The following is a 27,911-nucleotide window of genomic DNA, read 5'->3' on the forward strand; positions in this document are numbered from 1 at the left end:
ATAATGTAAAACCCGCATCTTTATTAGGCACACATTACTGTTTGAATTGCACTGTTACTGACGTAAAAGAAAACTAGTTGATAAGACTAGGCTCTCTGTTTTCTCCCAAGTTACTATGGAAAAGTGAACACATTAATATGCCCAAAACAAACTTAATGCTTTTAATTTCCTAGTGATGGATTTTTCTGGCATCACAACAGGAGAGACAAGATTATGCTGATACATTTCAGGCACCAAATTTTCTCTCGAAGTTCTGAAAATGACTTCATATCTCCCCTCAAAAATGAGAATCCCCTCTCCTCCAAAACAAACGGGATTTCAGATGAGCCCTGACTTTCCCAGGAGTCCCCACGATTGCCCTGATACCTGAAATGCGAACAAGGCTTGGGAACAGGCATACAGACTCTGTGCCTTTTCCAGCATCAGCTAAAATGTTTTGCTACATGCAGAAAGCAGAGAATAACAATTCTTAGGAATATGCTCAGAAAAGAGAGATTTAATCTAATTAATGTCCATTTTGAACTTGGTTATGTTAGCACATAAGTAAAGAAATAAAAGCTGCTTTTACATATTACACAATAAGATTTTAACATTAAGCACCTGAACTTTAACATATAGAGCCTCATTTAATCTCCACAACAGAGTTTCCATCTTCCCAAGGCATTTCATTTAAACCAGATGCAATAATCCCATCCTCTTTGCTAGCAATGTGCAAATCACTGGGCTGATGACAAAACACTAGCAACATACAGAAGTGTAAGGAAAGTCTAGCGAGAGCCTTTATGCGAGTGTTTTCTCCATCTTAAGAAAGAGATACAGAAAAAGATGGCCTCCTTTTCCCTTAAGACTTTGGTGCAGCCAAATGGACTGATACCAGGAATGGCCAAGGCCCTGGCAAGCCCAGGAAAGCAGCCGGCAACTGAAGTTCACTCTCAAGCTGCTGACCCAAGCGATGCTAAAGCCAGCTCTACACCTGCGCTTCGTGGTTTGCGAGATACATTTTCTTACTGCTTATGCCCAGGGGAGGAAAGTGCTTTACTACTTATAGGAAGCCAAGGACTTCGAGGTGGATATTTTCTATTTTGTAAATAAGGAATCTGAATTTCCTAAAGGTTAAATAATCGGCCTAAGGTCCTACCATTCCCAAATATTGAGTCAACAATGAATTCCACGGTTTCCCCACATCCATGTCCTTTCAGCTCCATCATACAGACATTTCTGGAAATGTCTATCCCTGGAAATTGTGAGAAAGTCTGAGATGTAGTAAAAAGATCGTTAGATCTGAAAATAAAATTAGGTTTGAAATTTTATTAATTATAGGACATCAAGAATTCACTTAAGTTCTTTGAGTTTCAATTTTTCAGCTGGAAAAAGGGAAATGTGAGCCTTGCCTCCTTGAGCCTTGTGAGCCTCAAATAGTTAATAACATATTAGAAAAAAAAAGCAACCTTAGGTGAACTCTGAAGTTTAAGGGTCTGATTATTCTTTCTATCTATGTGAACAAATACTGCATATAACAAAATGTTCTGAATTAGTCACGTGGGACATGAACTCAGCATAACGATTTCATGGTTATTTCTTTTTAGATTAGAATGAAAAATAAATTGTGGAGATAATCTTGGCAACTAGAACTTTCCATGGCCCTCCAAGTACTCCATGGTGATTTGTCCACAATATTTGCTTGGAACACGTCCAGTTTTACATCTGTCACTGCAGAAACTTGGTGGCCTTTTTTTCAGATTAGAAGTCCAGGCTCTTAGGTCACAATGTCACATACTTTGCCCCTGGGTAGCCTCCCTGCTGCCCACCCTCCCCTTGTCTCCTCTTGCTGTTTTTCCTACAGCCACCCCAAATGTCCTCCACCCAGCATGTCTGACAGGCACCACTGCTGTCTTCCCAACTTGTTTAAAACTTTACACTGAACAGCCGCGATAAAAGGATGTACAACTTTTAATAAACTTAAAGCTAAAAGCAGTTCAATTCCCTAAAGATGAAAAAAAGAATTTTTTCATATCTTAATTTAAACCTATAGAAATTCAAATATAGAAAAGAAAGCATTATTTCAACCATTCCCAAGAGCTTCAATGAAATAATGAGCTAAGGAAATGAGCATGAAAAGCATCAAATGGTACAGAACTACTCTCTTTTAACTGAAGCCAGCAGGATGGAGTCATCCAAACCATTCACCCAGAGAACACTCAACAACAAAAGATTGTTCTAAGAACATAGAGTTGTCCTAACTTAAAAAATCTAAACCATAAAACTTTTTTTCTTATTTTCGGTTATTTGATTTTTTGAACCCCCAAGGAAAGCTCTCATTAGATTGGGTCTCCCTAAGCCGTAAAAGGGCACCACGGAAGCAGTACTTGTGCCATATGTTCTGCTCAGAGGCAGTGAAACGTTCTCCCTCTATTACGAGGAAGAGACATTTAATGTATTAAAGATGTTCAAAGGCGGAGGGGAGGGTGGTAAAAAACAGGATCTGTGATCCATTCTGATCACAAATGTTTGGAGCCCTTGTTCTGTTGAGTTTAAGCCTTTGGCCTTAAACTTGCCATGGACAGTTGAGAGCTGCTTACGAAGCAAACAAAATAGTATTCCAGCCATAGAAAGTCACCCGGAAGCCTGAAGCCTGACTACGGTCCACCACCAGCCCAATCCTTGTCCCTGCATGAGGCAAGTGGGGACACGGAGGGTTATGTCTCTTTGGAACCATGGCCCAGGGAAGGCACTGTGATGCTGGGGGCATGTGGCCTGCGGCCCAGTTACCTAAGAGCCACCTTCCACCATAGCAGCACGAGGGCTACTTTTCTTCTCGGTGCTAAGAGAAAGGGAGGCGAGGGAGATGCCAGCACAAACGAGTGTGTCTTTGCACTACTGTCAAAGCTGGACCAAAACAACAGGAAATACAGAGGACCTTGAACACTTGAAGGCTGAAAAACGTCCATGTTAAAACAGGAGGCTCCCATTAGAAGGCTTCAGACTTGAACAGCCTTCCCAGTTCTTAATGGAATATGGGTGAACAGCTTAAAATTAAACCGCAAAAACTCAGACATCTTCAACTTGACCTGAACACCTTGAACACAAAGCTCTTTCGAGAGATGGTTAATGTTCCTAGGCTAAAATGGGAGCTAAGAAAGAGGAGCCAGAACCTGCAAGTATAGAAAGTGCAAACACAAAGGCATTTGAAAATACTCTGATCTTTAACTGAACGCCACATGACCTTGAAATCTCAAAGTAGGGTAAATTAATTTGTTTTCAAGTGGGGAAAAGCTTCTATTTTATTCCTGTGCACGAAGCACACTAACCTTATTTAACAGCTGTTATTTGAATTCATTGGCCATGCAAACCAGGCTTTGCAGAATTCCCTGTGCAGTTAAGTATCGCTGCCAAAGTAAAGCATTTCCACAAGGCATGTGCTTTCCAAATATCGCATTCTAATTCTCCTACTATTAAGAACTTTCCTGAGTATAAATCTCTTTTGTAACAGCAGAAAAAAATTGGTGAAGGAAACTGTAAAACTCTGCATTGCAGTATGAATTTAGGGTAAAATAAAAAATCTCCCATGAAGAATCTAGGAAATCACTGTTCCCAAGTTCTTCTCCTTGGTTATAATCCATTATGTTCCATCAGTTCGCTTTTAAACTGCTAAAATCACATACGATTTATTAAAGATTTACTAAAAACTGTTACTAAAACAGATTTACTAAAATGATATGATTTACTAAAAATGGCATAAGATTTATGGCTAATAGTTACGACTACTAGTTTACATCTTTAAAATTTTTATGGTTATCATTCAAGACTCTTGAATTTCAAAGTCAACTTCCCTTAGTATCTTTTTATCAGGGAATATTCTAGGAATACTAAAAAATATAAGAGGATAAGATAAGCAATAACCCAACGTATCTACCACTCAGCTTACAACATAAAGTGTTTAAAATATACTTGAAGCTGCAGGTGACTCACTCCATGAGTTCTTCTGCTCTATCCTTCCCGCGGGTAACCATTACACTGAATTTGGAATTGATTGCTTCCATCATGCATCCATATTTTTCCTATAACTGCATGATTGTTTTTAAATGTTATATAAAGGATACCATACTCTATGTATCCTTCAGTCACTAGCTTATTTTGCTCACCTTTTTCATAAATTTATCTTGATACTTACAGCAATTATGAACATTAATGAAGTGACTGTATGTCTTCAAGAGTTTCTCTAGGCTATATAACTAGGAGTAGATCTGTACTTTAAAGATGCCATAGCATTGTCTTTTTAGTGTCTTTCTGATGAGAAGTCAGCACCTATTTTTCCCCCTGTAGGTAATGGATTATTTTTTTCCTTAGGCAACATTTACGGCATTTTATTTTTGTTTTTCAGCAATTTTATGCTTATTTCTCTTACAATTCCTCATATCTTCACCCATTACATACATCTTTTCCAGCAAATTCTTCAACACATTTATCATTATTACTTTAATGCCCTTGTCCGATAATTCCAAATTCTGTGTTATCTGTGGGCCTATTGCTATAAACTGATTTTTTTTTCCTCTTGACTATGAATTACACCTTCCTATTTCTTCAATAAACTTTTCTAGAAATTTTTGATGCTCTACTAGATTTTGGATTCTGTTGTGTTTTGTTCTAGTAGGCAAATAATTTATTGGTGGTTTGCCTTGATCTTGTGGATGTTTGGTTTTAGGTTTTATTAGGGTGGCACTGCTTTGTTTCGGCTCTCAGTTCTATCTCACTCCCTTTGTCCTGGGATATAGTTTTTATTCCTAAGGTTTGGCCCTTTTGGAATTTCAGTGGAAAGCTCAGATTTTTTTATAAAGTTCCTCTAACTTGATGAGGTTCAAACTCCAAACTCTGACTGCCCAGTATTGTCAATTGTAGAACCCTCCATTAACTATTTTAGCCTTCCCTGGGCTCCTTGGAGTTTCACCCCACACATACACACTTCAGGAATCAGCCAAGAACAGGAGGGAAATTTTTATGCAGATTTTGGGGGCTCCTCCCTCCGTGGTTCCTTTACTTAGGGGATATCCCACTCAATTTTTAGCCACCCTGGTAGCCTTAAACTCCATCTTCTGATCCATCAGGGCAAACAGAATGTGATTTTCTAATCAATGAATGGATTAACAAGATGTGATATAGTCTTACGATGGATTACTCCGTTGTAAGAAGAAATCAATTGCAGAAGCACACAACAACATGGAGGAAACTTGAAGATATTTTGTTGAATGAAATAAGCTAGACACAAAAGGATTAACATTGTATGGTCTCACTGACATGAACTAAATAAAATGAGTAGACTTAGGGAGTTGGACTATGAAGTATAAGTTGGTGGGAGATGAAATGTGGGACGAGAAGGGGAGATGAGGCTGGACATAGGTAGAACGTTTAATAATGTCAAATGTAAGCATGTGGTAATGGCTTGATGGTAGCACAGTAAAATGAATGTAACAAACACTATGGATATGATTGTGGCTGAAAGGAGTAGGATAGGAAGATTAATGTTAGGATTAGTTGAGGATAATATTGAGAATGTATAACAATGCTTTGGGAAGTAGATGAGGATTGTGGTTAATAATATAAATACAGGAATGTTCTACTACAGGATGTTAAGAATGTGGGGATACATGGGGAAAATATAACTAATTCAATTTAGAGACTATAGTTAAAAACAACATTGTAAAGTTTTTGTTGCAAAAGCAGAATTGGTACTGTATTAATTCTAAAGGTAAAAAAAGAATATAGGGTTTGGTTTTGTGAGATATAAAAGATTATGCAATTTTTCTCTTAATTTTTTTCCATTCATAAGGAGAACTTGACTCTGTCATTTAACTAATCTGTGTTCATCTGTGTATCTTTCTGTAAACTAGAGGAACAACTGAGTTAACATTTGGAATTAGATGTGATAAAAGTGTCTGAAAAAGAACTTTTTAGGAGTAATGTTTCCATAACTTGTTGAGCTGCCTTTCTGTTCTTTTATTTTTGTGAATTTGAAATAAAGCTGTTAATTCAAAAAAAGAACGTGATTTTCTGCTTGAGTTCTGACTTTCCTGTACCCTGGAGACCAGGCAGTATTTCCAAGGGAAAAACCATTTAAATGTGGATATTTTCCAATGGGGTACCCTTCATCAAAGGGTCAAAATCTCTCCAGGTTTTAATCTCTTTTAGGCACTCTTAGGTGCCTTTGTACTTTTTTGGGAGGGAGGAGGGGTTTCCAAAGTTTAGTATTGCTATTGGCAGGAGGTTTAGTACTATAGAAGTAGCTCTGCCATTTCCAAAAGTTAGAAGCTTGATAAGCAGAATTTAAAAAAAAAATTTTAGGAGGTACAGGGGATTGTACTCAGGACCTAGTACATGGGAAGGCAGGTGCTTAACCACTGAGCTACATCTGCTCCCCAATGAGAGTTGGTTTTTTCATTTGTTTGTTTTGTTTTAGGAAGTACTGGGGATCAAACCTGGGACCTTGTACAAGGGAAGCAGGCGCTGCACCAGTTGAGCTACATCCATTCCCCCAGAAGTAAACTTTATTGCAGTCAAGTTAATGCTATTTTTAAGCCTTGTTTAAGAAATCCTTTGCTGGAAAGTAGATGTGGCTCAACTGATAGAGCATCCACCTACCACAAAAGAGGTCCAGGGTTCAAACATAGGGCCTCCTGGCCCATGTGGTGAGCTGGCCCACACGCAATGCTCCCGAGTGCAAGGAGTGGCATGCCACACAGGGGTGTCCCCTGCATCAGGGAGCCCCTCGCACAAGGAATGTGTCCTGCAAGGAGAGCCACCCTGTGTGAAAAAAGTGCAGCCCGCCCAGGAGTGGCGCCGTACACAGGGAGAGCTGACGCAGCAAGATGATGCAACAAAAAGAAACACAGATTCCTGGTGCCACTGAGAATGCAAGCAGACACAGAAGAACACACACAGCGAAAGGACACAAGAGAGCAGACAACGGGGGGTGGGGGAAGGGGAGAGAAATAAATTTTAAAAATAAAAAAGAAATTAGAAAAGAAATCCTTTACTCTCTTTAGGTCATAAATAGAACTGGTATATTTTATTCTAAAAATATTTTTTCATATTTGGGTCTCTAGTTCACATGGATTTTTTTTTTTTTCTTTAATGCATGGTGTGAAGCAGAAATGCAAGGCTATTTTTCTAGGCACATAATCAAATTTTATCAATACCTTTACTGGAGAGTCCATCCTTTCCCCTCTGGTTCATGAGGCTCTCCCTGTCATAAATCTCATCTCTCCTATATGTCAGGCTGTTTTGGCCTCTCTCTTCTGCTCCAATGCCTTATCTATGCCCATACTGCAATATCTTAATTACTGCAGCTTTACAATAAGTCTTGTTATCTGGTAGACCAAGAACCCCTGGTTGTTCTTCCAAAACTGCTTTGCCTATTCATGGCCCTATATTCTTTCAAATAAATTTTAGATCACTTTGTCAAATTATATGAAAAGTCCTTCTGGGGTGAATTAACATCTTTAAAATACCAAATCTTCTCATCCACAAACTTGGTATATTTTTCCATTCATCAGCTGTTCTCTAAGGTCTTTCTATAAGCATTATAAATTTATCCACAAATTTAAATTTTATTATTGTTTTTGTTATTATATCACACGTTTCAAATATCTTTTTAAAAATTGTATTTTATTAAATAAACTTTTCGTTCAATTTACTCCCCCATATTAAATGAATTTCATCAGAATTATTTACTAAAGCTATAAAAATCGCCTTAGTTCGTAACACACTCTAGAGAATGATAATACTATTTTATTTTTTTTTTTTTTTTTTTTAAAGATTTATTTATTTATTTAATTTCCCCCCCCTCCCCGGTTGTCTGTTCTTGGTGTCTATTTGCTGCATCTTGTTTCTTTGTCCGCTTCTGTTGTCGTCAGCGGCACAGGAAGTGTGGGCGGCGCCATTCCTGGGCAGGCTGCACTTTCTTTTCACGCTGGGCAGCTCTCCTTACGGGTGCACTCCTTGCGCGTGGGGCTCCCCCACGCGGGGGACACCCTGTGTAGCAGGGCACTCCTTGCGCGCATCAGCACTGCGCATGGGCCAGCTCCACACGGGTCAAGGAGGCCCGGGGTTTGAACCGCGGACCTCCCATATGGTAGACGGACGCCCTAACCACTGGGCCAAAGTCCGTTTCCCTGATAATACTATTTTAATACTCTCATTCGCGAAATGTTTTAGAGCATTAATTTATTGAGGAATTATCTTGCACAGTTCTTATATGCTTACCAAGAGGCTCCATGGTCTCTACTTTCAGTGTCTGTGAAATTAGAGTCCAAAAACATATCTTTGTAGATTCGCCCCACTAAGCAGTACATATCTGAAGCAACTTGTCCTTCACTTTGCACCAGGGGAATCATAACATCAAGAGCTTTTGCTCTATCTCCAGGGAGATTTCTCCTAAATAAAGGGAGAAGATATCTTCGTTTCAGTACAAATTACAGAAACAACAGGCCAGCCATTGTCTTAAAACTTTATTTTATACATTGAGTAACATTAGTAAGTTTGGCAGGAAGAAAATAATAATCAGATTTGGAGAGTCTCTGTAAACCTCTAGGCTAAGCTGATTTTTGGTCCTTTTGCTTGTCTACCACATCTAATGAGGGTCTCCTTTGAGTTGCTGTTTTGATATAGTGATGGATTTTTACTCATCTATCCACAGTCCTCCCAGTTCCCTTGCAGCATAGGCAAGGTTCAAGGTGGTGGAGTTGGCATAGGCACATACCGTGGCCCTGAGAGGAGCACAACTGACTAGTCTAAACAGGGACAAAATCCTGACCGTTGACTTCAATGACTTTTTTCCAAAACACTGAGCAAACGAATTCACGGACAATACCAACAAGCCAAGTTTAGCCAAACAATTGCCTAATTTGTCAATGTGACCAACTGTTTATCGAAGGAAGCTACTTTAAATGGGACATTTCTAAATGGCAAGTATGTGCAGACCAATCTCAAATCAGATCAAAATGTTATTAAGAGTTATTTCTTGAACCTTAAAAACATTACGCTAGGTAAAAGAAACAAGTAACAGAAGACCACATATTGGATGATTCCATTTGTATGAGATGTCTAGAAGAGCCAAATCTATAAAGGCACAAAGTGGATCACTGGTTGCCTAGTGCTGGGGAAGGGAAGAAAGGTTGGAGGAAATGGGGTTTTTTAGGGGGTGAAGAAAATATTCTAAAGCTAATTCTGTTGACAGTCACATAACTATGACTATACTAAAAACCACTGTCTTGAAATCAGTGAATTGTATGGTATGTGAATTATACTTCAATAAAGCTGTTATAAAAGAGTTACTATTTCTATTCTCAACTATTATATCTTTCTGTCCATGAAGTTCATTTTTACCCTTTGTACCAAATACCTTGAGTTTCAAATAACGTCTCATAGAAATATGCTTATCATTTCATTATATTCTATTCTGGGAAACGTAGGGTCCAAGCATTAGATAAAGGAAAATTACAAGAGGCTCTCAAGGACTTTCACATTTCATTTTTAAATATAACACATTCCTCTCCACCTTTCACAAATGGTTTGCTTAAAAACCAGTTGGAGCAGATCATCTCCAACAGTCTTCATCTAAGTCTTTCACATCTAAAGAAAAGAACCAGCTAATAAATAGGAAGATAAAGCACACATTCCTTACACATTTATCGATAAATTCAGCAGGTTCAATGGTTTGGGTGGAGAAAAAGAAACACTCTGGTTGCATACCATGCTGGCATTCTTCTCTCCAGATAGATACTGTGGGGCCTGGTCCTGGAGAACACAGACTTCAGCATCAGATGGACCAGCGCTGGCCCCTGAAGAGCAGGTATTCAACTTCTCCAACTTCCTCTGTAAAGTAAGGCTCATCGAGCCTTACCTGACCTAGCCAGTGCCTTCCTCTTTCTTGTCATCATTCTGCCCATTGTGGTCATTACTTGTGCTGCCAACTCTCCCACCAGGGAAGAGAAAAGCAGCACAGCTCTCTGAGCTTTGGGCAGTCCCCTGCTCCAGACCTCCCCCGAGACCCCAGGCCAGAAGTGGCGCTGAGGCCGATGAGGCCGACGTGATTCAGAGGGGAGGCCCGGAGGCAGCCGCGTTCCTAGCGGATTCGGGGCTAGCAGTCCACAAAGGGGCGAATGGAGTTTTGCTGCTCACTAGGTGTGTTCACAGCAGTCCGGGAGAAAATATTCTCCACTTACGGACATGTTCGCCTGGACAACTACCCTCATTCTACTTCACTTGCTTTTCGGGTGAAAAACATTTTGATGTTGAGTGTATTTGTTGAAAGATAACGTCATGATCACACCATTTAAATAGTACTAAAAAAATATCAAGGGCAAATACAAGCTTTGACAGAAAAGGAATTGCAAAAATTTAAATATTACAAACAGTGAGGGGCCATTTTATTGACACAAAAAATGAGGAAGAAATCAGAAGGCATGCTTCTCAAATTTTAAATGATTCAGGCAGATAGGCAATACTTCCTTCTAATAGAGAGTGGCTGCAAGGCTACTGTAAAAGCACACCTGCAGGTTGAACAATAACACACTAGTGCATCGTGGAAGGGAGCATTTTCTTCTTACCTATTCAGCGCAAATGCATAATGAAATTTCACATGGTGATGGGAGGCCAAATCAAAGGTTGGCAGTTTCTCTAAAGTCTCTACCAGCTTCACAATAGAATCATAGTCCTTTCAAACAGGAGGAGAAAAATAGAGAATTAAATCATTAGGAGAAAGTGCTGACAATGAAACACCTTTTGACAACCAGCTATGTGAAATCCGCAAAGGGCCTTAAAAAGAGAAGTTAGCATCCATGGAACACTCTGATAAAACAAGAAAGAAGAAACTTTTGTTTTCTTATAAAGGATTGGGATTACAGATTTTAAAAAATTATAGAGTTGACATACCTGACATACACACACAAACCCCAGCATGCTAAGGCTCCCCTGTAGCAATACAGGCAGTTGACTTCTCCCCACGGGGTCAGACACCTGCCTGCAGTGGCCTACACCAAATGCTTTCAGGGGAAAGTGTTTCCACAATGTCAAGGACATGGAGCAACTGATTCACTTTGTGTTGCCTCGAATGAACTTCTGTTCTAAGTAGTAACAGAAGTATCCCAAGCCCAGCTGGAGCTACTCTGGTCAATGGATCCCAGGAGCCCTGCTGGTCACCTCTGTGACCTTCTCCTGCCCACAGGAAGCTTCACATGGACATGAGAGGCTGGGCCTGGCAAGAAGAAACCAGGAGTCACTTAAATTTTTCTGTAGAAACCTAGGCACAAATCACCACTTCAGAAAGGATTTTATTCTACTGACCATATTTTTAAATGTTAAGACATGTCATTAAAAATGATATAACAGTGTGTCTTATATTATATATTGCTAAAGTGGCTACTTCTTATAATAAAATTGCTATAGAAAGCAATTTATGCTATATATTAAAAAGCTGCTATTTTTACAACTGCCTGTTTCTTGCTCTGGCTAGTTAGGTCCAGCCCTATCAACTTCAAGCAACACACTCCAGGATTAGAGTGTATGTTCAGAACACTCCAAAAATCACTGCTATTTCCCAAAGCAAAGCTTCATAAAATGAACAAGGGTTGTGCCTCAGGTTGACAAGGTGGATGTCCCCGCAGCAGTTAGGTGAGCGGGTTTTTCTTTCTTTTTTGTTGTTTTGGAGGAAAAAACATCAGGCCATTACCAACTGAGGATTTCACAATCACTGATGATTAACTCATACAAGCCCTTTCCCTTCATCATAAAATTATGGAAAGGAAAGCTGGGCCAGCTGATAAATAAATCACATGTAGGAACAAGAATCACTTATTGGCTAATGAATGTTTGGACATGCCAAAGATTTTACTGGAAGCATCTTCTCACCTGGATATCTCTGTAGGAAAGCAACAGATTTATAACAATATCTGCCGTCAAGACTTCGATATTATCGACTCGCTGCCGAATTCTTGCCAGTTCGGTTGCCAGTTCTTTACCGGTATACAAAGTACGAGCTTTCCGGATGTCATGGAGTATAGATTCCCGGAAATATTGGCTGACAAGAAAGCACACATATCAAAGTGTTAACATTTGCTTCTAGCTAGAAAGGATTTCAACAGAAAGCAATAATTTATGGGGGAATCCGTGATATTTGCAGCATTAGTAGCTTTCCATTCATTAAAATAGAACGAACACACCATCTCTCTAGCATTATTAGGAAGTTAGGAAGTCTGAGTGTTGTTTCAGAAAGATTCCAGGGTAGTGGTGCTCCAAGTCAATGAACTTTTCAAAAAAACGCAACTTAACCCTTAAAATGGCAAAACTTTATTTTTCATTTTATGTTTTGAGTAGAAATTGTTCTAAACCAATGAGATATGCCAATGTCTGAAACATAATACAGCCTTTATTTTCTGACTCAACACCATCATTTGCTAACACAAATGACTATTCTTAAATAAAATATAATAAGGACTTTGGCAAATTTTGCTGAGTTCTTGCTCTGACGCTACCATCCCTGTATCTTCATTCTGATGACGAGTCTGTACTGGCTTTGTGTAGATGTACATTTGTATATATTTTTAGCTCTACCATTACTATAAAGCAGTTTGCATTCACCCTTTTTTCTGCTATCAAGTTAAAATGTAACATGGGGACCGTGACCATTTTACCTTTCCAGAGGGTACTATACCTTTTCTTCCTGATCTTAGCACTGCACTGGATATCTTAGGACATCTGCTAAGATGTCCAAACAAATGAAGTTGGGGCAGTGGGTGTGGTTACCACCAAAAGACATCACTCAGCTTTACCTGGAACTTGCTTGTGCCACCTTCAAAAGCTGAATAAACCGATCCACAAGAGGTAAGCAGATGGGTCCAAGAAACAGCTCGAAATTCGGCTGCATCAGCTCCGTCAGCCCTTTCATGAAGCTGCTATCACAGCAGTAGACCTTGTTATGTGGCGTTATCATGTATGGCACGAACGTGTAGTTCCCAGTACACATCTGGGGACAGAAGTGACACAGGAGGGCGAGCTCGCTGGGAGACTCTACTCAGAGTCTGCAGTGGCTCCTTTTACACAACATTTCTGCATGCGAAGGAGCAGACACAAGCCTCGTTTCTTATTTATGACCTAGGGAAATGGAAATTTCCTCCCATTGCCTTAACTGCTTACTTCAAATAATTAGGACTTACAGATGACACCAGAAAAGTATGGAACTGTTTCTATCAATCAATTAAGGATTTATTCACCAATGGCACAATGTTATATGCTGTAAGAGAAGCAAAGGAGCTTAAAACACAGTCTTCAGCCTTCAGGGAACTTCGCATTTAGACAGAGCATGAATAACTGAAAACAATAAGAGCAAATGTTTATTTAGGGTTTCCCACATGACAGGCAATTGCATGACTGATACCAGAACTAAGCAGGTCCCCTAGACGACTTCATCCATCTATTCACCCAATTATTAAAAGCGAAGGGAAGCGGACTGGGCCCAGTGGTTAGGGTGTCCATCTACCACATGGGAGGTCCGCGGTTCAAACCCCGGGCCTCCTTGACCCGTGTGGAGCTGGCCCATGTGCAGTGCTGATGCACACAAGGAGTGCCCTGCCACGCAGGGGTGTCCTCCGCGTAGGGGAGCCCCACGCACAAGGAGTGCGCCCCATAAGGAGAGCTGCCCAGCGCGAAAGAAAGTGCAGCCTGCCCAGGAATAGTGCCGCACACACAGAGAGCTGACACAAGATGACGCAACAAAAAGAGATGCAGATTCCCAGTGTCGCTGATAAGGATAGAAGCAGTCACAGAAGAACACACAGAGAATGGACACAGAGAGCAGACGGGGTGGGAAGGGAGAGAAATAAATAAATCTTTAAAAAAAAAAGTGGAGCCCCTCACGCAGTGGGGTTCCTGAGAGCTTTAGAGCCATCTAGACACTACAGCTGGGGCATTCAGTCTCAGGAGCCAGCACCCTGTCAGTGGGCCTTACTTTGGAATTTATGCTCCCCAATGTAACAGAGTTAGACTCGTTAATAATTTCCCTACATGTGGCTCTTCTGCCCCTTTTATTTGAATCGATAATTAGCATTATACTCATTAACTAAATATCCCAAAGGCTTGAATTTTCGTCTGTTCATAAGTCAGCTGAGCCTGGAATCTCAGCAGAGCTGCAGCCCACACCCATCTCCAGCTCAGTGGACTCACCCGGGACAACGAGCAAAAGGATGATGAAGGACAACATCCATCCCAAAAAACAGAGAGTATCCACAACTGCAAGCAAGACGGTTCCATCCATCTGCCCCATGGGATCTAAGCCCCCTTTCAATCAGAAATGGAGTGGCCATCACCACCCCCATCCTCGAGATTGAGGAATGAACACATGTAAGGGGGCAATGCAGCTATGGACTAGTGTAGACTTACTATTATATTCTAGCAGTGGAAGAACTTGTGTGGTTGACATAAGGGCAGAGGCCACCCCAGGTTCTGAGGGCAGGAGAGAGAATAGGTGTAACATGAGGCATTTTGGGGACATTGGAATTGTCCTGCATGACATTGCAATGATGGATACAGGCCATTATACATTTTGTCAAAGACCCACACAATTGTGCAGTACAAAGTGTAAACTATAATATAAACTCCAGACCGTGGTTAGTAATAATGCTTCAATACATGTTCATCAACTGTAACAAACGTACCATATGAAAAAAAAGAAAAAGAAATGACTGACTAAACAAAAAACGTTGAGCCCCAGATGCAATCCCTCACCCTTTCATTTCCTTCACCTCCCAAATCCAAGCCAAGCCTTGTCGGTTCTACCTCCAAAATATACCCCATTTGCCTATTTCCCCCGTCCCCTCTGCCTGCAGTGAAGGCCAGGCCCCAGCACGGCCGCCTGGTCCCTGGAGGAGCTTTGGCCTGGTCTCCTCGTGGCCTCAGAGCCACTCGCTGCCCACCCACAGTGGTCCCTTACCAACCCACACCACGCCACTTCCCTCGGCTGCTTAACACCGACCATTCGCTCTTGGGGTGAAGGCACAACACATCCACGTCGCATCCCACAACCACGATGACCCAAATCCTGCCTCTCTCGGACCCCCCCACCCGGGCCACTCTCCGCTCACGTGGGGAATCCAGGCACAGGGCGCTCCATCGCTTCCTGGGCGATGCGCGGCGTGGACACGCCAGCGCAGAGCGCGGAGCAAGAGAGGAGCAATGGGCGGACGTTCCCGAGTGAGCCATTCGGCCCGCGCTCCGGGCTCAGGGAGGGAGCGCAATGCAAGATGAAAGATTTTAAACCATATATTCTGGGAAATGGGGGATCAGGGGAGGATCCAGAGCAAGGAAAAAACAAACAAACAAACATCTACGATCAAAGCTGTGCTTCTGGACATGATGGGCAGACAACAGGGTGGACTGCAAGAGAGAGAAACAAGATTTGAGGTCCTGAAGCATGGAGCTGCCAAGGTGCCCTCCTGGCAGCAGAAGCAAAGGAGGATCGACCTCCACATTTAAAAGAAAGAGCCGGCAGGACCTGGTAAGTGCACATGGATTCTGGGAGAGAAGAAGGTGTCACAGGTCTTCAAAAGGGGCGACCTAGAAAAGAAGTGGTTTCCTTAACAGAGAGTGGAAATGGAGAAAGCTGAGCCAGGGCGTGGGCAGGGTGAAACCCTCCCTCGTGGAGCGGGTGGGATGTAGGGGAAGCAGGGCGCCTCCGAGAAAGTGTCTGAAAGAGAGGTGGAAATATGCAAATGGAACGTAGAAGTACAGATCTGGAATTATCTGATAGGGCTGAATCCAAGGAAATGGGAGAGGCCTTTCTGAGAAAAAACACAAAGAAAAGAAAGAAGCCAAGGGCTGGGAACTAGCCTGGGGTGTGTGGGAAAGGCTAGCGGTCAGGCCACAGGAGCCCAAGGAGTCCACAGCCACGCTGGCATCTTGGAGAACAAGACCTAACTGCTCTCACCTTAAACTACTCCTCAGAGCACACATGTACTCACCGCTTGCACGGGGCAAGGAATGATCTGAAGCGCATGGCGACCCACCGCGGAAGGAGCTACCACCTCCATTTTACTGGCGAGGAAAGAGGTGAGCCTGAGGCGGCGTCTGGGACCCCAGCCCCGGGACCGTCTCTCTTGAGGGCATGTGTTACCACCCTCCCGCCCTCCAGCCTCTGCCTCAGGACACCGTCCCCCTACCTGCACCTGCATGAGCCCAGCTCCTGCCCCACAGCCAAGGGACAGGAAGTGTGCAATGCCCCGGCTTCACTGGTTATGAGCACGCTGTCCTTTGAGGCACCTGTGGTGTGTCAGGTAACGAAGGAGAAACAGAACCTGACTTCCATGTCCTGGGGAAGAGCCTCGAGAGGTTGAGATTTGATTTTAAGTCTAGTGCATTGTATTATTCCCTCCTCCAAGTCCTCCTTCATGGAAAAACAACTGGAAAAACGGTCAGGAAGAGGGTAAACGAACTTGTCCTGCTTCTAAAAGGTTTTCTTTTTAAAGATTTTTTAAAAAATTTCTCTCACCTTCCCTGTTCCCCCATCTCTCGTTGTCTGCTCTCTGTGTCATTCGCTGTGTGTTCTTCTATGTCCGCTTGGATTCTTGCCAGCGGCACCCGGAACCTGTGTCTCTTTCTGTTGTTTCATCTTGTTGATAATGAGCTCTCTGTGTGTGTGGTGCCATTCCTGGGCAGGCTGCCTTTTTTGTTCGTGCGGGAGGCTCTCCTTATGGGGCGCACTCTTGGCGTGAGGGGCTCCCCTACGTGGGGGACACCCCTGCGTGGCAGGGCACTCCTTGCGCACATCAGCACCGCACGTGGGCCAGCTCACCACGTGGTCCAGGAGGCCCTGGGTTTGAACCTTGAACCTCCCACGTGGTAGGCAGACGCCCTATCCATTGGGCCAAATCTGCTTCCCCTAAAAGGTTTTCAAGATCCCACCCCATTTAATCCTCTCACCCAAGCCACTGTCGAAGCAGGAAGGAAAGGCAAGTGTATCAAGAGGTTGCTTTCCAAAGCCTCGAGAGCTTAAGCTCTGAGTGGTTATAAATGAGTAGTAGAATCACACACTTCACTTGAGACGAGCACCAGAACTCAAAATTACAGAAGAAAACACCCTGACCTTCCAGGCCACGAAAAGAACAGATGCGACGTCGATGAGTGAGAATAGTGCTATCAGGTTTAGAACACAGCTCTATTAAAATAAAGAAAAATAACAAAAAAAAGAATGCAGTTCTGCTGCATGATGACCATGCCGTTCTGCTGGATGAACATCCGTGTCCTGGGCACCCTCATATCCCGTGTGCTTTATGAGACACGAAACACAATCCATGATTACTGAATTCCTGGGCACGGGGAGTCCCATCTGTACAACAACCTGTGTGCGCCGAGCAGCAGAGGGGCGAGGGGAGAAAATGCATCAGCCAAGCAAAGCCAGTTCTGGAGCTGTCCTCTTCACACCCCGCAGCACAAACCTGCCGAATCCTGGCTGAAAACTCCCCAGTGTGCTAAGGTTTCCCCTCAGTTCCCGGCACCAGGGCAGGCTTTGTCATCTCCTCCCAGTGTCCCTAAGGCAACAGATCCTTGTCTCAATCTCCAGTGTCAGAACAAAAGGGGAGGGAAATGAGCTGCAGGAGGCGCAGGGACCAAGAGGGGCCGGAGCCCAGCAGGCAGCCGAGAGGCACGGGCTGCTTGGGTGGGGCACCCACTGCCGAGAAGAGCACTTGCATAAAATGATGAAAACTAATAACACAGAACACTTATTTCCCAGGTTGGCCAGCCAAACCATTTAGAAATGCTTTCACTGCAGGCTTTCTGTCTGCAGTCCAGTTGGAAGGAACTGAAACGGAAATCCAAGCAAGCAAGAAGCCCTGTGCAATCAAGAACAGGCTCACGTGCAGCAACCGCCTTTTACTAAAGGGGCTCATTCTTAGCAGTAAGTAAGAAGGTAATAATTACTATTAGGCAGATGCTATAATTCTTATTAGTAACTCACTTCCAGAAAGAGAAATACCACAATTCCTTAAATGTCAGCACTCGAAGGTATGGTCATACAATGACAAGACCGACATCTCTGGCCCATGCTTGTTTTCAAGGCTATGAAAACCCACAATTTAAAATCTGGTCTGATACAACCTAATTATCTTCACTATTTCAAAAAACATAATGCTGATTCTGTTCCTCAGTTTTTAGAAGTACATAAAGGTAGAAATTAGTGCATATGTAAAATGAAGCAAGCTTTTGGGGAGAGACGTTCTCAGCATTCCAAATATTGATATAAATCCTCAAAATATGCAACTTTTTAGAAAGACACCTGGCACCCAAAACACATGCATTTTCTCAAATCAATTGCTATTGGTTGACCTGGGTTCCTTCAAAAAATAAGCTCAAGTCCTAACTCCCAATCCCTTGGCACTTGACCTTATTTGGAAATAGGGTCGTGGCAGGTGAAATGAGTTCAATTAAGATGAGCCTGAATTGGAGAAGGGCAGTGTCCTAGGATGAGAAGCTAGACTCAGGGGAGAGGGCCCCGTGACAAGAGGGGAGGCAGAGCCCGGTGTGGTGACCACAAGCCAAGGAACGCCCGACGTGCCAGCAAACACCAGCGCCAGGCCACCAGCCTCCCCAAGGCGGGGGAGGCACGCCACCCTGCGCCACTGTCCAGCCTCCGCCATCTGCAGGCAGCACGCCGCTGCTTAAGCTCGCGTGGTGTCCTTTGTGGTGGCAGCCCCAGGAGACCCGGTCCTCTCGTCACCCTGCTTCCGGCACGTCCACGCCATCGCCTACAGGCCAGCGCCACCTCCCCTGCAAGACCTGCCCTGGGCCCTGGAGCAACGGCCCTGCTCAAGGCCTGCATCCATTTCCTAACTTGTTTCTTTGCCGAGGGGCTTGTTTGCTGCTCTGTCCGCTGTCATTCTCCCCACCCAGACCCCAGTGCTTCTTGGTTGCCGGCTCAGTTATAAACGGGGCTGCTCCTGCCTTCCCCCAGGGCCCACTTCTCAGCCTGGCCCACCGTCCATGCTGGATGGAACTGTTCAATACGATTCGTTACACTGAATTGAAGCGTGAAGCAATCATGGCTCGTTTCCCGCTGTGATGGGAAGGATAAGGGTTTATCGTGTCAACATGATTTATGCTGCTACGAGTCGACGTCCTGGTGAAATCTCAAGCATAAATGTGTTTAATTCTGACCCAAAGAAAGACGAGCGATTATCATTTTATGCTCATCTTAAATTGAACTATATGCAGATACTTCAACAAAATATTATTTCCATGCTAAGCTGCAGATTCACATCTTTTAAGGTTTCAAATACTGGCTTACTTTCTAAAACGAAAAAGACAACCATCAGTTTAACAAGGCTGCTTCCACTGTAGAATTTTTCTCATGCAGCCTTTTAAAAATTACTTCTATTTCTTGATATTTAACATTTGTTTTCTGTATGGAGGGGAGGAATTCTTTAGTGTGGTATAGATATAGATAGATAACTATAGATATATAAGTGGGTATGTATATACTACAGCTATACTATGGGAATTTTTTCCCCAAAACATAATTATATAGGAAAATAGCAAGGTATCAGTGTCATCTCCCATTATTGTAAATAAGTCTCCCCATAATGGAATAATACGTTAATATTTATATTGACATATCAGAAATTCTAAACAGAAATACCAGAATTGGAGAGAGAGGCATTAATAATTTGTGGAGATTAAAAAATACCAGAGATTAGTTGATGGAAAAAGAAAGAAAAAAAAATATCTGAAAGATTGAAATAAAATACTCACAGTATTTTTCTGGCAAATGATTTCCTGAAAAACAAGAAAAAAAAAAAAAAAGCAGCGGTTAGTACCAAATCAACCAATTCAATTGAATTTAGGGTCCTACTCCATATTCGTTAATTTTATTTAATAAGTTCGTTAATTTTATTCTCAATCAGAAATCGCAGAAGAGCAGTGTACATTCTGTACACTTCTGTACTCTGATGGAGTCAGGAAAGCATGAAAGTCTTCTTACCTGTGGTTTAAGGAAAACAGCACAAACTTGTACAAACTATGCATGGAATAATCGAAAAATCCTTTCTGCAGAATATCTATGCTTCAGAACCACGTGATCAGCATGAAACGCTTGGGAATAGGTTAAAGTGAGTTTGCTTGCCCTAAACACAGCCGCGCTCTGCGGGGGAGGGCAGCCAGCAGGCACCTGGGGAGAAGAGGCAGGGGCGGCTTCCCAGAGGGGGACGTGCACGCGCAGGCTGCAAGGGCGTCCGACCTCAGGCAGGGGTGCCACCTGCCTGCTGTTCGGGGGGGAGCGGGGTGGGGCGAACACAGGACTGGGGAGCAGCATCCCTATCTTCCGGATTGTAAGGAGCAAACGGGATGGTGTAAATCCCTCCCATCAAGCACCTGCTGCACAGCACATCCTCAGCCCGAGTTAGCTACCAGCAGCATCACTCTTAGAGAGCAAAATGACAAGGGCACTGGGGTGGGCGAGGGGGAACAATCTAGAAAAGGAGGGAAATAAGCACCTCATTGAGGTTGGGTTTAGAGAAAAGAAAATGGGACAGAGTACTGGAAAAGATGGCATGTGCGTTGTCATGGAAACAGGAAAAGGCAGGCATCCATGTAACCTCCAGGGTGGGCCCATCTGGGTAAGGAGAGGAGCCAGGTCTGGGGAGGCAAGAAAGCAGCAAGGCAAGGCCCTGCCCCCTGGACACTAAGGGGACACAGCGGGCAAAGGGAGCCAGCGCCGGCTTTGGATTAGGGCAGCAACATATCGGGATAACAGAAGAGAAAACAAAAATAGAGAGAGGAAGGAACTGTGCTGGGCTACTGTGATAGCCACATAAACCACTAAGCGATGTGCTTCTACACCTCGCCACGTAACTGGTACAAAAAGGACACGTCAACATTTAAAAAGAGGCCATGGGAGGCGGGGTGCACACGGGTGTGTACGCAGCCGCGGTCACAGTCACCAAGTGCGATGGAAGCAGGGGCTGTGGTTTCTCAGAGGAAGAAGGTGTTACTGCAGAGGGAGGGAGTCTGGGAAGACCAGCCGAGAAGGGGGAAGCCAGGGGGAAATCGGGGGTGTGTGTGTGGGGGGGAAGGACCCCCCCCCGCCCCCGCAAACAAAGCAAAGTAGGGAGGTGGGGACCAGGCTAGAGAACAGGAAACACGAAGCCCATGTAGGGAACTAGAAAATAAATGTTCTCACCACCTAAAGAAGACAGGTAACTTGGGGAGGTATAGAGAGGATTAACGAGGGATTTGAAAAGATCTAATCACTGGGCTCAGGCATGCAGGGTGAGAGGGACAGTTCGGGGGGCTGGTGCAAAGGTCCTGGGGCATGGGAACAAGAAGGTGGGCTCTGCTGGTGCCCGCAGGAGTGGGGATCAAGGACAGACTAGGGGCAGTGTGGAGGAAGGCTGAAAGTGCCTTTCCCTCAGGAGTATCACGGGTAGTTTAACGCACATTACACGCATGCGCACACACGCACACACACAAAGGTTCATGACAAATAAAACAGGAAAACGAAGGATGATCACAAAACCAGGAACCCAGCACACCCCACTTCCCAAGCTTGATCTCTGAGCAGCTCCTAGGGGAGTGAGCCCACCCCTGCAAACACTGCTCTCCTTGATGGGAATGTCCGTTTCTCCCCCTTCTGAAGAACAAGGGAATGTCCCCCTCTCCTTCTGCCTCAGGGCACAAGTCAGCTGCTCTCTGCAAAGCTGCCCTTGACCGCCTGAATCAACTCCCCTCTCCCCAAAAGGAGGAACTGGGGCTTGAACCAGGGACCTCGTACGTGGGAAGCAGGCGCTCAGCCACCGAGCTACACCCATTCCCTGATGCCTTACTTTTGCCATCATTAACCCTAATTCAGACCCCATGACAGCACCTGACAGATGACACAGCAAACCGCTGCTCATCCGATTATCCGCTCCAACTCAGGGCCAGGGTTGGTTCACACTCAGTTCCTATTGAACCAGGACTTGGGGTAACTGCGTGGTGCTGGCTCTACCCCCAGCTCAGCGAGCATGGACTGAGTGGTCGCTGGCCCTTCCAGCTCTGCGTTCTGGGCTTGATCTGGGGCCCAAGGTCTAGTGGGGTCACCTAAATGAGACCCTGTGCTCGTGACCCTGCGAGGAGAGACGCCCCGCACTCCCCCAGCGCAGCGGCTGCTCCCCGCCTTCCCTTCTGATGCATGGGCACAGAAAGGGAAGGGAAGGGGTCTGTAGCCAAGATGAGAGAACTGGGAGCCATGCCCCACTCAGCACTGCCCAAAATGACCCACGGCTGCTGGTTCCACTGCCCAAGTGCCCAAAGAATTCTAAGTCCCCTCCCACGTGACTCTGTCTTTTCAGAGAAAGTGCACTTGATAACAAAGTGAGGGACTGTGTTATAAGAAGTCCAAGCCTTATAAACTACTATTTACGTTTCGGAGCCCTTAAATGGATACAACTTGTCCTTCTGAGGGAGACAGAGTTTACTCACAGTTTATGATACAACCTTAAAGAAGGCATTGTTTTTTTTTAAAAGGCACTATTTTGTGCATTTTAACTCAGTACAAATAAAGAACAAGCAAAACCTCAAAGGTAACTAACTATTGTGATAGAATAATGAAAAATGTTTTAAACTTGCTGAGGGAAAAACAAGGTAGAAGAGGAGGAGGAATAAATTCTAGACATAATTTCTATATTCCTTATCACAGCACGGAAACTCCTCCTCTAAAGGGCTATAAGAAAGGTAAGGTCAGCATAAAGTCAGTTCTTTCCCAGTGACGGTTTCTGAAGATGTGCTACCTACCACAATTCACAAGTATCTGACCTTTAGGGGACTTTGGGTCAAAAACTGCTTTTTCAATTTTCTGACATCTTTTAATAACCTAACAGGGAAGCCAGACAGGAGGCCATCTAGTCTAGATCGCATTCAAAGGGAAGGCAGACAACCTCTGACATCTTTTGGGAAAGTATCTCTTGGTGGAGGTCATCTTAAGGATAAATAAATGGGGTGTCTCCAAAACTGGAAAGTTTGAGTAATTCCAGCCAAAGGAGGAAATGGGAACAGCTGGTGTGGGGCTGTCCAGTGGAATCCAAGTCAGGCTGGGGACAGAGGGCTAGCAAGCAGGGTCTAAGCCTCTTGAAAACAGAGGAGAAAGGGACAGGCAGAGTTCTTGGCCAGGAAAGAACATGCGCCTGGCCATGCCTTTTTTTTTTTTTTTTTGCACACTTTGGATGGATTTATGTGCTATTTTATTTATTTATTTTTTAGGAGGTTCCCTGGGTTTGAACCGGGGCCTCATACGTGGGAAGCAGGTGCTCAGCCACTGGGTTACATCTGCTCTCTGGGCTGGTGCCTTCCAGGTCTCCCCTCCTGAGCCCACTTCCCACCCCAGTGGACCCTGGCAGGTCTTCTGGGAAAGTAGGGAAAAGAAGCACACTTCCTCTGCTTTCCAACCGCATCCCCTTCCCTAACTTCAGTGCTTCACAGCTAAACAAGGAAATCTCCAATGCGCTCCGGGAACATCCTGGGCCCCCTGGAGAAGGTGCGACACAGCCCTCCCCAGCAGCCTGGCACAGCGTCTGTGTGCTGCTAAGATGAAGCTGAGCCGGCTCAGGAGAGCAAGCAACGCAGGTGGCACAGGTGTTCACAGAGCCAGCCTGTCTTCAAAGGTAGGAAGGCAAATACCTTGCTGGTTACATGTGCTTGCCTAAGAATTTTTTTAAAAACTTGATATTCTAATAAAAATCCTGAAAAAAACCTCTATCTTTACAGGACATATAAAACCTGGGGAGAGACTTAGAGGGAAATGCAGCTGAGGACAAGACAAAAAAATCTGGGACTTATGCCATCACCAGTGCTTATGAGCTGTGGCTCCAGCAAGTCAACGTCTCTCTCTCGGCTCATTTCTCACCTCTAAAAGGAACATTTCCTATTTGTCCAATCAGGATGGTAAGGACCTAACCTTCTGTCTCATTGGGATTGGCTTATAAAGACCAAATGGACTAAATTGATGGAAGTCCTTTAAAGCCAAATACCTCATGAGGTTTTAATATCAGCAAAGCACGCAACCCCAACTAAATTCCCACATCACCCCTGCTAGAGGCATTTTGCACTTGTGTGGGTCACCATCTGTGGAAGGACAGTCCTTCTCCTGAATATGAGCAACTGTCAATTAAAACACCTGTGCCCAAAATCAGGCTAAAATATACCAAAGCTGGAAAGTAGTCTGAAGAGAAATTCTAGACTCTCTTCTTATTTTTCCTTACTAATTTCGTTCCTGATTTAAATAAATATATCTTGGTGGGGGCCCGCTACTTGAGCTGTATAGACAGAAGAATCTTAGGTCTAGTGAACAAAAGCCTAATGGCCTCTTAATCAATTTCCAGACTTGAGGAGTTTACAGACCCAGAGTTCCTTGACTGAGGGGAAGGCAGGTTCTGTTACACTGCCAGAAATTCATACTGTTAATCTACCTCCCCGCTTTCCCCGAAGAGACCTCCAGGCTTTTATCAGAGTAACTGTGCTTTGGGGGAAAGGAAATGACCAGACATTGTGGGCACTATTAGACACTGGCTCAGCAGTTACGTTAATTCCAGGAGATCCAGAACATCACTGTGGTCCACCAGTCAGAGCAGAGACTTGTGGAGGACAAGTGATAGATGGAGTTTTAGCTCAGGTCCATCTTGCAGTGGGTACAGCGGGTCGCTGGACCCATTCTGTGGTTATTTCCCGAGTTCCAGAACACATAATTGTAATAGACGTGCCCAGCAACTGGCAAAATCCCCACACTGGTTCTCTGAATTATGGAGTGAGGACTATTATGGTAGGAAAGCCCATGTGCAAGCCACTAGAACTGTCCCTTCCTAGCAAAATAGTAAACCTAAAGCAATACCGATTCTTGGAGGGACTGCAATTATCAGTACCACCATCAAGGAACTGAAGGATGCAGGGCTGGTGATTCCCACCACATCCCCATTCAACTCCTGTTTGGCCTGTGCAGAAAACAGAAGCATCTTGGAGGATGACAGTAAATTATCATAAACTTAACCAGGTGGTGACTCCCATTGCAGCTGCTGTCCCAGATGTGGTATCATTGCTTGAGCAAATCAACATATCTCCTGGTACCAGGTATGCAGCTGTTGATCTGGTAAATGCTTTTTTCTCAATTACCATTAGTAAGGACCACCAGAAACAGTTTCCTTTCAGCTGGCAAGGCCAACAGTATACCTTCACAGTCCTGCCTCAGGGGTATACCAACTCTCTAGTCTTATGCCATAATATTATCCACAGGGAACTTGATCATCTCTCCCTTCCCAAAGACATTCAACTGGTCCATTATATTGATAACAACATGCTGATTGAACCTCGTGAGCAAGAAGTAGCAACTATTCTAGACTTATTGGCAAGGCATTTGCATGGAGAGGATGGGAGATAAATCCAACAAAAATACAAGGTCCTTCCACCTCAGTGAAGTTTCCAGTGATATGGGGCATGTCAAGGTATCCCTTCTAAAGTGAAAGATAAGCTGTTGCATCTGGTAAGCTACACTGCCAATTGGGCCATAGGGTCTATCAGAGCCAATGGTGCTGGAAGTTTCAGCGGCAAATAGAGATGCTGTCTTGAGCTTTTGGCATGCCCCTATACAAGAATCTCAATGCAGACTCTTTGGATTTTGGAGCAAAATCCTGCTGTTCTCTGCAGATAACTATTCCCCTTTTGAGAAACAGCTTTTGGCCTGCTACTAGGCCTTAGTAGAGACTAACCATGGGCCATTAAGTTACCATGAGAGCTGAGTTGCTTATCATGAGCTGGATGTTGTATAACCCACCAAACCATAAATTTGGGCGTGCCCAGCAGCACTCCATCATAAAGTGGAAGTGGTATATATGAGATAGGGCTCGAGTTGGTCTTGAAGGCAAAAATAAGTAACATGAGGAAATGGCCCAAATGCCTATGGTCACCACTCCTGCCACATTATCTTCTCTTTCCCAGCCCACAGCTTTGGCCTCTTGGGGAGTTCCTCATAATCATATGACTGAGGAAGAGAAAACTCGGACCTGGTTTAAAAATGGTTCTGCACCATATGCAGGTACCACCCTGAAGTAGACAGCTGCAGCACTCTAGCCCCTTTGGGATGTCCCTGAAGGACAGCGGTGAGAGGAAAGCCTCCCAGTGGGCAGAACTTCGAGGAGTGCACCTGGTTGTTCATTTTCCTTGGAAGGAGAAAGGCCGTAGGTGTTTGTTCAATGATTCAGGGGCTGTTGTCAATGGTTTGGCTGGATGGTCAGGGACTTGGAAGGAACATGGTTGGGAAATTGATGGCAAAGAGGTCTGGGGAAGAGGTATGTGGATAGACCTTTCTGACTGGGCATAAAACATGAGAATATTTGTATCCAACATGAATTCTCACCAGAGGGTGACTTCAGAAGAGGAAGATTTTAATAATCAAGCAGATAAGATAATCCAATCTATGGATAACAGTCAGCCTCCTTCCCCAGCTACTCCTTTCATTGGCCAATGGGCTCATGGACAAAGAAGCCATGGAGGTAGGGATGGAGGTTATGCATGAGCTCAGCAACATGGACTTCCCCTCACCAAGGCCAACCGGCTACAACCACTGCTGAGTGTCCAATCTGCCAGCAGCAGAGACCCACACTCAGCCCCCAATATGGCACCATTCCCCAAGGTGATTGGTCTGTTACCTGGTAGCAGGTTGATTACACTGGACCATTTCCATCATAGAAGGGGCAGTGATTTGTTCTGACCAGAAAAGATGCATACTCCAGATACGGGTATACCTTCCCTGAACACAATGCTTCTTCCAAAACTACTATCCGTGGACTTACTAAATGTCTTATCCACTACCATGGCATTCCATACAACATTGCTCCCAATCAAGGAATCTACTTCATAGCAAATGATGTGTGGGAATGAGTACAAGTTCATGGAATTCACTGATCTTACATGTTCTCCATCATCCTGAAACAGCAGGATTGATAGAATGGTGGAACGGCATTTTGAAGACTCAATTACGGCACCAACTAGGTGGCAGTACCTTGCAGGGCTGCGGCAGTGTTCTCCAGAAGGCTGTATATGCTCTAAATCAGTGTCCATTCTATGGTGCTTTTTTCTCCCACAGCCAGGATTCATGGGTCCAAGAATCAACGGGTGGAAATGGGAGGGCATCACTCCCTATTAGCCCTAGTGATCCACTAGGAAAATATTTGCTTCCTGTCCCTGCAACCTTAAGCTCTGCTGTTCCACAGGTCTTAGTTCCAAAAGGAAGAGCGCTGCCACCAGGAAACACAACACCAATTCCACTGAACTGGAAGTTAAGTCTGCCACCTGGCCACTTTGGGCTCCTCATGCCTCTCAATTAACAGGTAAAGAAGGGAATACTCTGCTGGCTGGGCTGACTGATCCTGACTAGCAAGAAGAAATTGGATTGCACCTACACAATGGAGGTAAAGAAGAGTTTGCCTGAGATACAGGAGATCCCGTAGAGCCTAGCAACGACTGAGGTCTCATCCAATCAGTTGAACTCCTTAAAAGGAGAAGTGATTTCAGCATTCAGAGGGAGAATCCCCATCTGTACTTCAGATAGCCAGCATCTCCTGGGAATTCAACAAGGACCTCCATCTGAGACCCTGGCTTGCAGCCTGCCTTACAGAATTTGAACTTGTGCATCCCTACAGTTACATGAGACAATTTTATAAAATCTCATACTACTTACAGATCGTCCTGTTAGTTCTGTTTCCCTAGAGAACCTTGACTAATACAGGTTAGGGTGGGCCTTAATCTAATGACTGGTGTTATGAGCAGAGGAAATCTGGACACAGAAGAGGCCAGACGGGGAGAGAGACAGTCATAAGATGGAGGCAGAGACCGAGTGATGGTTTGCTGGTGAG

General features: G+C 44.2%; 1 protein-coding gene across 1 annotated transcript in view; it reads right to left on the reverse strand.

Moving 5' to 3' along the window:
• MAP3K5 (mitogen-activated protein kinase kinase kinase 5) overlaps positions 1 to 27,911 on the reverse strand; it is a 209,632-nt gene that overhangs the window by 108,216 nt on the left and 73,505 nt on the right. The window contains exons 3-7 of the mRNA XM_058307543.2: positions 19,789 to 19,812; positions 12,822 to 13,015; positions 11,902 to 12,070; positions 10,602 to 10,708; positions 8,257 to 8,427 (exon numbers count right to left, since the gene is read on the reverse strand). Coding sequence (XP_058163526.1) covers positions 8,257 to 8,427; positions 10,602 to 10,708; positions 11,902 to 12,070; positions 12,822 to 13,015; positions 19,789 to 19,812 — 665 coding nt within the window. The remainder of the gene's footprint in view (positions 1 to 8,256; positions 8,428 to 10,601; positions 10,709 to 11,901; positions 12,071 to 12,821; positions 13,016 to 19,788; positions 19,813 to 27,911) is intronic.

This window comes from Dasypus novemcinctus, chromosome 11 (genome assembly GCF_030445035.2).
Source record: "Dasypus novemcinctus isolate mDasNov1 chromosome 11, mDasNov1.1.hap2, whole genome shotgun sequence".
NCBI lineage: Eukaryota > Metazoa > Chordata > Mammalia > Cingulata > Dasypodidae > Dasypus > Dasypus novemcinctus.